We start from the raw sequence: 11,455 nt of genomic DNA, 5'->3' as shown, positions 1-11,455 counted from the left end.
GTGAAAAAAAAAAAAAAAGGAAGACCCCCAATGAGATGGATAGCTATAGTGGCTGCAGCAATGGACTCAAGCATGGCAAAATTGTGAGGATGTGAGGATGGCGCAGACTGGGCAGTGTATCATTCTGTTGTATATAGAGTCACTATAAGTAGAAGCTGGTTTGATGGCACCTAACAACGACAGCCTCAAAAACCCTGTGCAGGGTCACTATGAGTCGGAACTGACTCCACAATACGTAACAACGTCATCAACAACAAACAACAATGTTGTTGTCATCATTAAGTGTCATCAAGTCAGTTTCGACTCATAGTGACCCTCTATAGGGTTTCTGAGGAGCAGTTGTTGAGCTTGAACTGCCAACCTTATGGTTTAAAAACCAATGCTGATACTACAGCACCATACCAGAAGTCCAACAACAATAATATATATCAATTTATTATAATATGCATTTAACATGATATTATTAAATGTTAAATTATATTTAATCATATTGCTTTCCTTTTTTGGAGAAAAGATAAGTTATAGTGAAGCTGTTCTACCCTCATTCTTTGCATATTTAACATGTTGAAACCACAAATCTTAGTGAAATAGGCGGCTGATAAACTCAAGACTCAAAGATAGAATTGCAATAACAAAGCAACAACAATGTTGATACCTTATACTCAAAGCTCTTGATGTTGTCATAGCCAATCCACTCGGTGCCTTTATAAGCATATGGAACTTTCTGGTCTTCAATCCAGGCACTTGTGGCTCCACTCAAGAATGTACAGATCTATGAGGGTATTAAGAAGGCAATGTTGAGCACAGAACACATCTATATCATTTATTAGAGGAAAAAGGACTTAAACAGGAAGAAACATAAGAAATAGAAACAGGTGGGAAAAGAACACTATGGGATTTACATTAATCACACATTTTTCTAGAAAGTGATCTTATTTCACAACATGAAGGTACACGTTTCTACAGAAATCAGGCTATAAACATAAAATGAAGTTCTAATTCAGTACAAAGCAGTTATTTACTAAATGGGAAGCATGATCATCCACTAGCTATACAATTTGTCATGCTGTAGTGGCTTTCATGCTTCTCTGATGCTGGAAGCTATGCAACTCGTATTTCCAATACATACCAGCAGGGTTACCCATGATGGAAAGATTTCAGCAGAACTCCCAGACTAAGATAGACTAGGAATAAAGAATTGATGATCTACTTCTGAAAAGTAGCCATTAAGAACCCTATGGATCACAATAGAATATTGTCTGATATAGTACTGCAAGATAAGCCCCCCTGGATTGGAACACACTCAAAATACACAAAGGCCACAACAATGGACTTGAGCTTCTCAATGATGGAGAAGATGGTGCTGTACTGGGCAATGTTTCATTCCATTGTTCTTTATTGGACTCAGCATGACCATATGTGCTGTAGTCATTCTTTTTGCTTGAGTTTTTGGTAAACACTGTTAATCTGTCATATATCAGTCTCAGAATCCTTCTCAGCACAGGATTTGAGTAAATGTCATCAATTCAAGTTGTTAGGGAGGTGAAATTCTTCAGCTGTGCATATGAGTATTAGAATTCAATATAGCTTTGGGGCTGTGGGGAAGATGGGGTTACACATTTCAAAACCAGAAAAAAGGATTATGGTTGAATTATTTTTAAAGTGAAAATAATTCTGGAGCCCTAAACCTGTCTTTTTCAAGTTGTTTATGCTCAGAATTATGATATACCAGAGTGTAGAGACTCAGGGAAAGAAGGACAATAGGGTAAGTTGGAGAGTAAAGGAATTTCTCATGGAGTACTTTAAAGCCAGAATTGGATGTACTGTTGTTGTTAGGTGTCACTGAGTCCATTCTAACTCATAGTGACCCTGTATAGGGTTTCTGAAGCTGTAAATCTTTACAGGAGCAGAACGCCTCATCTTTGTCCCATGGAGTAACTGGTGGGTTTGAACCGCTGACCTCATGGTTAGTAGTCCAGTGTTTATCCTACAGTGCCACCAGCACTCCTGAATTAGCTATGTAGTTTACCTCATAATAAGCCCAGAAGCCAGCCTCACGCGTGTATGGACCAGATGACCCTGCTCCAGAGACTGGGGCACAGACTGAGGTGTCAGAGGTGGTAAGCCGAAAAGTCCTCCCATAAGTAGGGAACCCCATAATGAGCTTCTCTGCAGGGACCCCATTGTCTCTCCAGTACTTCATGGCATATTCCTGAAGAAAGAAACCAAAACATTATTTCCTCACCAACATTTGTCACATTTGATTGACAATGTTTAGCTCATTGTTCCCCAAAGAGAATGCCTTCCGCAACTCCTTCCCCATCTCCCCTTTGAATATGATTTGAGGATCTTCCTTACACAGTTGAAATAACGTAAGTCTCCTTGGTCCTTGGATCCTACATGCAGGGGACTGTTGTGTCCCGTGCATGTGTCCCAGCCACCATGGAAGTCATAGGTCATCACACTGATAAAATCGAGGAGCCTGGAACAAGAGATTTTGAGCAACTGGACTTTGGGGGTGTAGACAACTAAAGAGTAAGAAATGGCAGCCGTGAGAAGCCTATGTCAAGCAGATATCTTTATGACGCCACCAATGTGCCACCTTGGGGATGGAGGATTATAGGGAGCATATTATCTTCTATAACTCCCACAGGGCTGGGCAGAAAGTCTCCTTAATCTCCTTAACACAAACACAGAGAAAAACCAAACCAAAAAGTCTATTAAACGGAGGGTGTTACAGTACATGTCTCAGGAGGAAACATTTTGATGACCATTAGAAACCCACATGAGTAACTCTCCTATTGCTTTCAATAATATTCTTGATTTTGAAGTCTTTTTCTAAAGAAATTTCTAATAAGGATTGCTATTATAATGATTTATTATGGTCTTGAATCCTAAAATCTATTCCTCTTCTCCCCAAATCCCACCCAACCATCGTGACAATTCAAAGGGCTCACTACTTGATCTCCAACCACTAAGTACACTGACCTCTTTAACAATAGAAGGTATCGACTTTCCCAAATCTCCTATGTTCACATAATTGTTGGATATTATGAGCTCTACCAAAAAGTTTAGGAAGCTCTGCTCTAAGATTTGGAGGTCCAGAGAGATCCAGTTCACTCACTTTCCAATCTCTGCAATTTCATATCCTGCATCAATGGTTCCTTTGCCAGCAGATACAGCTGCTGTGATAAGCAGCCTAGGTTGTCCAGTTTCTTTCGCCTCTTCTTCAAAAGCTTCTAACATTTCCTGAAGAGAGAGAGAAGTGTAGATTTGAGTGGCCATCTTCATTGTCTGTGCATTATAATATGCATCTCCTGGATTGGCTTCCAATTTATAGCAAGACCCTGTTTTCTAGGAACAGCCTGTAATACACAGGATGGTAGAGTATGACTTGAAACAATAGAAATAGACACTAAGAGTTGTTGAACCCAAGTCATACTTAAGACCATTTCAGAGAACGTTTAGTAACTCTATGGGCAGAGACTCTAGGACCTGCCTTGTCTATTCTCACTTTGGCCTCCCCTTTTAAGCCCTTGTTGTTGTTGTTAAGTGCTGTCAAGTCAGTTCCAACTCAAAGTGACCCTGTATAGGGTTTCCATGGACTGGCCGGTGAGTTTGAACCACCAACCTTATGGTTCAAACAAACCTGGCAGTCCAGTCCTTTACAGAGAGAGAGAGAGAGAGAGAGTCCTGGTGTGGTACTGTGGGTTAATGTAATGGACTAGAGAGTCGGTTTGAACTGCAAGGTTGGTGGTTCAAACTCACCAACTGCTCCTCAGAAATCCTATATAAGGTCGCTACGGGTTGGAACCAACATGATGGCACTTAACAACAACAACATATGTAACTATACATATGTATCCAGGTTGATAGTCCAACCCACCAGCTATTCCTTGGAAATTCTATATAGGGTCACTATCTATGAGTCAGAACTGACTCGATGGCACTTACAAGAACAACTATTTTTACATACACACACACACACACACACACATATATATATATATATATAAATATGTGTGTATGTGAATTTATTTTCACATATATATGTGTGTGTGTGTGTGTATATATTTGTTTTCATATATGTGTGTGTGTGTGTGTGTGTATATAATATATATATGTGTGTGTGTATATATATATACACATGTATATATGTGTGTGTATATATTTGTTTTCATATATATATACACATAGTCATATGTGTATTTTTTTTCATATATATCTTTCCCAACCCCTTTGCCTTCTGCCTTAGAACATTCTTCATGATCCTTTTTATTCTTTATATCTCACATGTCACTTCCTCTCAAAAGACTACTGTTGTATTAGCTCTTAACCACAATTTGCAATCATCTGATATATTTGGAGGGTGTCTGTGTCCTCCACTATGCTGGAAGCCCCACATAACAGGCATCATGTTTGTCTTGTTTGTGGCTCTAGCTACACTGTAAAGTAAAGTTCTGGAATCATAACAGTTACTCAATAAATTCTTACTGAATGAATGGCTGATATAAAGAATGGCTCCTTCCCAATTCAAGGATTTCTTCCTTGGATTCCTTCAGATACTTTGTCTTTTCAATAAATTCTCTTTTGGCATAAGCTAGCTAGAAAGAATCTATTTCTGTTGCTTTAATTAATCAAACCTCTTAACCTGAGGACAGCAACCTAAAGTGTCCCCAGAAAACACAGCTCTCATTTTAAAAAATCCACGAAGTCACTAGCTTCTCTACAAGATGATCCATGGGAGTGTTCCATTCTTACCTTAATCAAAATGGTAAATCGCTGCTTGTCCTCTGGTGGACTTCCTCGAGATCCTGGGTACTCTATATCAAGGTCAATGCCATCAAACCCGTGTTGACGAAGGAAGTCAATTACAGAGCAGATGAAGATCTTGCGGTTGGCAGCCATGGAGACCATGCTGGTGAATCTAGGCAGAAAGCTCATCTATAATAACATCAGCAGACCCCAGGAATCCTCCCTTGATCAACTTCGATACCAATTGGTATCATACATTTCATAATAACTTCTGCTGAATTTTTACCATTAACATAAAGGAATTCAAAACTATCAATGTTAATCAATATGGAGTCCTGGTGTGGAGCTGTCAGATCAGCACTAGACCATTAACTGCAGAATCAGTGGTTCAAACTCACCAGCCCCTCCTTGGAAACCCTATACAGGGTCACTGTGAGTCAGAACCTATTCAACAGCACTTAACAACAAAAACGTTAATCAACAGATGTGTTTTTATCATTTTTTTTTTCTTCAGTATATCTCGTTTACAAAAGAAATATTTTCCTTGGAAGTTGTACCTAACTAAAATTTTAAAAATCAATAGGATAGTATCAATCTATTTATTCATAATATAAAAGGTTGTTATTGTTGTTAAGTGTCATTGAGTCGATTCTGACTCATAGTGACCCTGTACAGGGTTTCTGAGGCTGTAAATCTTTACTGGAGCAGAAAGCCTCATGTTTCTGCCACGGAGCAGCTGGTAGTTTTGAACTGCTGACCTTAAGGTTCACAGCCCGATTTGTAACCACTACGCTACCAGTGCTCCTTATATAAAAGGTGCATGCATATTAATAGTGAAATTTCTCAGGGAACAGTGGTTTTGACACTATATTTCTTTGAATCTAAGGTGTTCATTTTTTATATTTACTATTCTGGTAGCGTAGTGGTTACGAATCGGGCTGCGAATCATAAGGTCAGCAGTTCGAAACTACCAGCGGTTCCGCGGGAGAAAGATGAGGCGTTCTGCTCCCGTAAAGATATACAGCCTCGGAAACCCTGTGTAGGGTCGCTATGAGTCGGAACCGACTCCACGGCACATAACAACAACAACAGCATTTCAAAAATTAAGATGTGATTTTATATATATACATTTTATATATATTTATATACTCAATGAAACATTTCTCACACCCAAATAATGTACTATTTATGTTTATACTGAGTCATGTATTAGAAAGTGTCTTAATATCTAGAAAATGTAGTTCCTCTTCCACATTGAACTTAAAATTCAATTCTCATAACCCTAAGAAGGAGACATTTTAACCGTCGTTTTTAGATAAAGGTCAGGACTTCAAGGTTAGGATTTCAAAGATACACAACAACAATAACAACAACACTTTCTCCACCTGCAGACATCAGAGCTTCCTTTGCAGGTGCTAGCCTCCATTCCATGGGAAGAATTCCTTTTCATCTCCTTTCTCTGGATCACTTCCCATCCAGTCTGAGGGACTTTGTTTTACCTCCACCCTCACCCCTGCCATGGAAAGATTCTTACTTCTGAGTGCCAAAGTTCCAGCCGCCAATGGCCAGCAAGTTGACCAGATCTCCATTGCTGCAGAAATATACAAAGAACAACATTTAAGAGAGATTTCTGTGAATCTGTGGGATGCAAACATTGGGAAAGCAATTCTCCTCCTCATCCTTGACTCTCTGGTGAATAGACAGCTGTCAAATACAGCTTCTAAAATCCCCATGGCAAATGTTCCTCTCCCATCTGCCCATGTTAATGTTTCCATCACAGTTTATCACATGTGTCAGAAATTTACACAACCTTTTCAGAAAGAAACTATCTACTAAGGACTTTGTGTCTCAGAATAAAATGAAAGTTGTCCATTATTCCTCTCACCATTCCCACCCCCATCTCCTATTCACTGTAAGCTCAATTCCTACTAACCGTTCTTTAAGAGCTCGGAACTGAGGATACAGGACGTCAATGTCATTCCATTCAAAGGGAGCAATCTTGTTATCATTCATAGTGGCGAAGGCATATACCAGGTGTGTGCATAGACATGGGTCCACATCCTTGGGGAAGAATTTGGCTGGTTCTGGTCGGTACTGAGACCAGTTGGTAAAGTAGCACACTAGCTTATAGGCTGAACCTGAGAAGAGAAAGTGGCAGTCATTGTGATCCAAGACTAACTGCCTGTTTCAATGGCTAATGGTTTCGTCAAGAGGAAAGATCACCTTAGAGTTAACATGATGGAAGAGCAAAGATGTCAGCTTGAGGACTAAGGTGCGCCTGACCCAAACCATGATATTTTCAGTAATCTCCTATGCATGCGAAAGCTGAACACTGAATAAGGAAGACCATAGAAGAATTGATGCTTTTGTGTTATGGTGTTGGAGGAGAATATTCAAAGTGCCATAGGCTGCCCATAGAAACAACAGATCTACGTTGGAAGAATTGCAGCCAGAGTGCTCCTGGGAGGCCAGGATGGCCAAACTTCGTCTCTCATACTTGAAACATATTGTCAGGAGGGACCAGTAAAGTGGCAGCATCAATGGGCTCAAGCATGGCAACAATGGTGATATTGTTCCAGGATTGGGCAGTGTTTCGTTCTGCTGTGCATAGGGTCACTATGAGTCGGTACAAATTCTATGGCACCTAACAACAATCATACTTGCTAGCTGCTGCTACATTCCGTTACCATGCCTATGGAAGAGACCTAAACATCTTTCATGATTTAGAAAACTATAACAATTTGCCACAATCAACATATAAGGTATAATCCAATTTGCCATCACAGACGCAGGTGATCAGAGTAATCAATACTTATGCTTCCTGGATTCTATGCATAGCTTCATAAGAAACTGTCCAAGTTAATTATCAATAAAATGGCTAGTTACATTTGGCAAATGGCATATGATGTGACTGGTGCTTTATTTAGAGCATATACATGCATTATTTTGCTTTAATTTTATTTCTTATAACTCTAGAAGAGGACTATTTTTATTTTTTTTAGAAAACTTTATTGTAATTTCACTGAACGTTTCTGGAGCAAATTGGTTTTCCATTTGAAAATTTATGCCTTTTGTTTTGTGACGTTGGTAGCAGTCCCCACAATGTTAACAGCATTCATCTCATTTCCTCTCTGTCTTCCCTATTCCATTATTCTTCTTTACCGTCCCTTCCTGCCTTCTGATCTTTATCACTGAGCAAATGCCGCCCTTTTAATCTTGGATTCTAGTTTGTTCTAAGGAGTTGTTCACCTTATGGGCCTGATTGGTTAGCTGACACTTGAGCCACAGGATAAGTTCAGTTCCAAGATTGAAGGATGTCTAAGGGCCATAGTCTTAGAGGCTCCACCAGCCTCTATCTGACCAGTATGCCTGGCCTTTTTTATATTTTGAGTTTGGAGCTACGTTTTTCTCCTACTCTCTATTGGACCTCCTATTGTGATCCCTTTCAGAATAGTCAGCAGTGGAGCTGGGTACCATCTAGATCTTCTGGTCTTATAGTTGTGCAGGTCAAAGTTCACGTAGGCCATTAGTCCTTTGGACTAGTTATTTCTTTGCATCTTGTATTTACTTCACTCTTCTTTGCTCCAGGTGGGGAGAGACCAGTAGTTTCAATTTAGATAGCCATTAACAAGTTTCTAAGACTCTAGTTAGTCACTACTCTTCCAAGCAGAGTGTAGCACAGTTTACTGGTGGGATATGTTGTTCCAATTTGACTTTGATGTCTCCTGAGATTGCTCCTGAGCTCCAAGACTCAAATACTCATTCCTGCTAGATGTTTGGCTATGGCTAAAAAGTTACCATAACTTCACGTCCTGTAAACTGTACTATATTCATGGAAATATTTGCAGCATACTCATAAACACATATGTAGAAATATGCTCTGTCAAATCAATATGTACATCTGTTCAGAATCTGTGTCTATTTATGAATTTACTCATGGATTATTGTTGTTACTGTTATTTCAGGTTGTGTATGTAATGGTGTTTACCTCTTGTGCTCCTCCGAACATTTTACTTTGCCTTGAATTTATCGTTATTTCTGTATGAGGCCCAGAAAAATTGACTTAGTCAGATTTGCAAGGTTAAAATTAAGGCCAATTCATTTATATATTTAATTGCCAAATATTTACTGTGCATCTACTATTTCTGGACAGTCCTTACTCTAAAGTTCATTCTCTTTCCACTATTTTCTACTGGACTCTCCTTTGTGGGTCTCCATGTCTCATATTTATAATGCAATGCTCAATAATTAGAAAGAATATGAGAACATTTATGGAAACAAAAAGATAAACTAAAAAGATGTAGAGGTAACATAAACTAATATTGTTGCTGTTGTTAGGTGCCATTGAGTCAGTTCTGACTTCTAGCAACGCTATGTACAAAAGAACAAAACACAGCGGCCTGGTCCTACACCATCTTCACAATCACTCCTATGTCTGAGTTCATTGATGCAGCCACTGTGTTATCTTCTTGAGGGCCTTCCTCTTTATGCTGATCCTCTATCTTAGCAGACATGATGGTTTCCTCTAGAAACCTTCTGACAACATGCCCTAAGTACAATAGACAAATTATCGTCATTCTTGCTTCTAAGGAGCATTCTGGCTGTACTACTTCCAAGATAGATTTCTTTCATTCAAATGGCATATGTAGCATACTAGCTTATAGGCAGAGCAGTCCTTGGTATATTCAATATTCTTTGCCAATACCATAATTCAAAGGCATTGATTCTTTTTATGTCTTCCTTATTCATCGTCCAACTTCCTCATGCACATAATGCGATTGAAAGTCCCATAGCTGCATCAGACACACCCGAATCCTAAAAGTGACATCTTGACTTTTTAATACTTTAAAGAGGTATTTTGCAACAGATTTGTCCAGTGTGGTATGTTATTTGATTTCTTAACTACTGTTTACATGAGTGTTGGTTGTGGATGCAAGTAAAGTGATATCCTTGGAAACTTCAATCTTTTCTCCATTTATCATGATATTGATTATTGGTACAGTTGTAAGGACTTTTCATAAGTAATTTATTCATATATTTTTTAGCATTTTCTTCAGAATTATTTACTTTATTATAGAAGACAGTTTTCAAAAACATTTCTGAATATCATTTAATTATAGAGGACATGTTATTGGAGAAAATAAAATTATTAAGATGGAATAAGAGGTCAGACTGTCCTGTATTAAATATGTCATAACAATACAGAAGATGTTGCCATAGCAACCTGGACTTCATGTCTCAAACAAAAATAATATATGAGCTTTTTTGTGTGTGAGAAAATAAATTCACATTGTTTTGCTTCCAGTACATGGGGGGAAAAAAAACTTCCTTCTTTGTTCTCTTTTCCTTCTTTTTCTTTTTAAACTGTCTTCCCTATCACCAAAGTTAGCACATGTCTACACTCTACCCAGGAAATAATCCTCCTTTCCCTCCCACCCTTGGTAGCCATCATAGAAAGTTCATTATAAAAATGAACACATTTTCTTGACTTTTATAATAGTGGTCTCATACAGTCTCTATCCATTCAATCAACTAATTTTACTCAGCGTAATGTCCTTCAGGTTCTTCCATGTTATGGGGTTTTTTGTAACTCTATGGTTGTTCTTGAATATTGCGTGTGATATTAGTGATATTGTTTGACAATTTTTGCTTTCTGTTGGATCACCTTTGTTTGGAATGGGCATAAGTATGGATTTCTTCCAGTTAGTTGGCCAGTAAGCTATCTTCTAAATTTCTTGGTAGAGATGAGTGAGTGTTTCTGGCACTTGCATATGAGTGGTGAACTGAAACTAATAGGTAATAGAAATGGCACCAGACCTGAATTTTAATCCTGATGCTCAATAACAGAGGAAAAGACACTTCCCCTCTACATACCTTCATTTTCTTATCTATAAAGTGAGGAATTTGGTATTCGCTCTTTCATTGCCTCTCTGGCATTCTGAGACCCAACCAATCAAGTTGGCAACTTAGGGTTCTAGTCTTGACTTCATCATGGAGGGAGAAGAAAAAGCAGAGCTGAGAGACATTAGAGAAAGAGGAGTAACTATTAGGAAGATAACAGTGTGGGCCAGAGGTTGTGTTGCTCCTTACCTAGTTGCACCTGCAGCAAGACAGCCAAGCCTGAAACAAAAAATACAAACACATAAAGTCTGCAGCCTGGCTCCTCAGTTAGAGCCCAGGAGACACACAGGATTCAAGGACCTAAGGGCTTTGGGACTTAAGTTTCTGAGCTTCAGGGCCCCAGTTCATCATTCCAAGGTTGGAGCTCAAATTGTTTAGCTCAGAGTCTGAGGCATGCAAGGAATCCCATGTAGAAACCTCAGTGAAACAGATTTCTGCTGTTCCTCCCCATTGTCAGGGATACCTCACAACCTGTGAGAAATATGAGCAAAAAGGTAGAAGACTTACAGGCCCAGAGCAGCATCCTTCCCATCATGCCTCCACACTGGTAGCCTTATTCATTCTCTTGGCCCAAACCTTTATAAGAAAGAGACCCCTTTTTATCACTGTGGGAGCAGCACAGCTGCCACCTCGTGACCACAAGTCCCCAAGGCTATCACACCCTCATGTCCACCCATCCCAGAGTCACAAGAGTGAGCACTCCCCCACCACCACAAGGAAAGATAAACCCACAAAGCTCCATCACCAGCCCAGAAACTGCTTATACCTGGAGGCCCAGTCCCTTTCCTGCTGGGGACAT

At 39.3% G+C, this 11,455-nt stretch overlaps 1 protein-coding gene across 1 annotated transcript in view; it reads right to left on the bottom strand.

Annotated features, from left to right (window-relative positions):
- Positions 1–11,455, bottom strand: part of LOC102842243 (acidic mammalian chitinase-like) — a 21,096-nt gene extending 9,641 nt beyond the window's left edge. Inside the window, exons 1-9 of the mRNA XM_006865997.1 lie at positions 11,423–11,455; positions 10,846–10,918; positions 6,689–6,893; positions 6,290–6,346; positions 4,762–4,927; positions 3,125–3,249; positions 2,359–2,482; positions 2,030–2,212; positions 656–772 (exon numbers count right to left, since the gene is read on the bottom strand). Of these exons, the coding sequence (XP_006866059.1) occupies positions 656–772; positions 2,030–2,212; positions 2,359–2,482; positions 3,125–3,249; positions 4,762–4,927; positions 6,290–6,346; positions 6,689–6,893; positions 10,846–10,918; positions 11,423–11,455 (1,083 nt within the window). The remainder of the gene's footprint in view (positions 1–655; positions 773–2,029; positions 2,213–2,358; positions 2,483–3,124; positions 3,250–4,761; positions 4,928–6,289; positions 6,347–6,688; positions 6,894–10,845; positions 10,919–11,422) is intronic.

This window comes from Chrysochloris asiatica, unplaced genomic scaffold (assembly GCF_000296735.1).
Source record: "Chrysochloris asiatica unplaced genomic scaffold, ChrAsi1.0 scaffold00085, whole genome shotgun sequence".
Classification (NCBI taxonomy): Eukaryota; Metazoa; Chordata; class Mammalia; order Afrosoricida; family Chrysochloridae; genus Chrysochloris; species Chrysochloris asiatica.
This window is presented reverse-complemented; position numbering and strand designations above follow the sequence as displayed.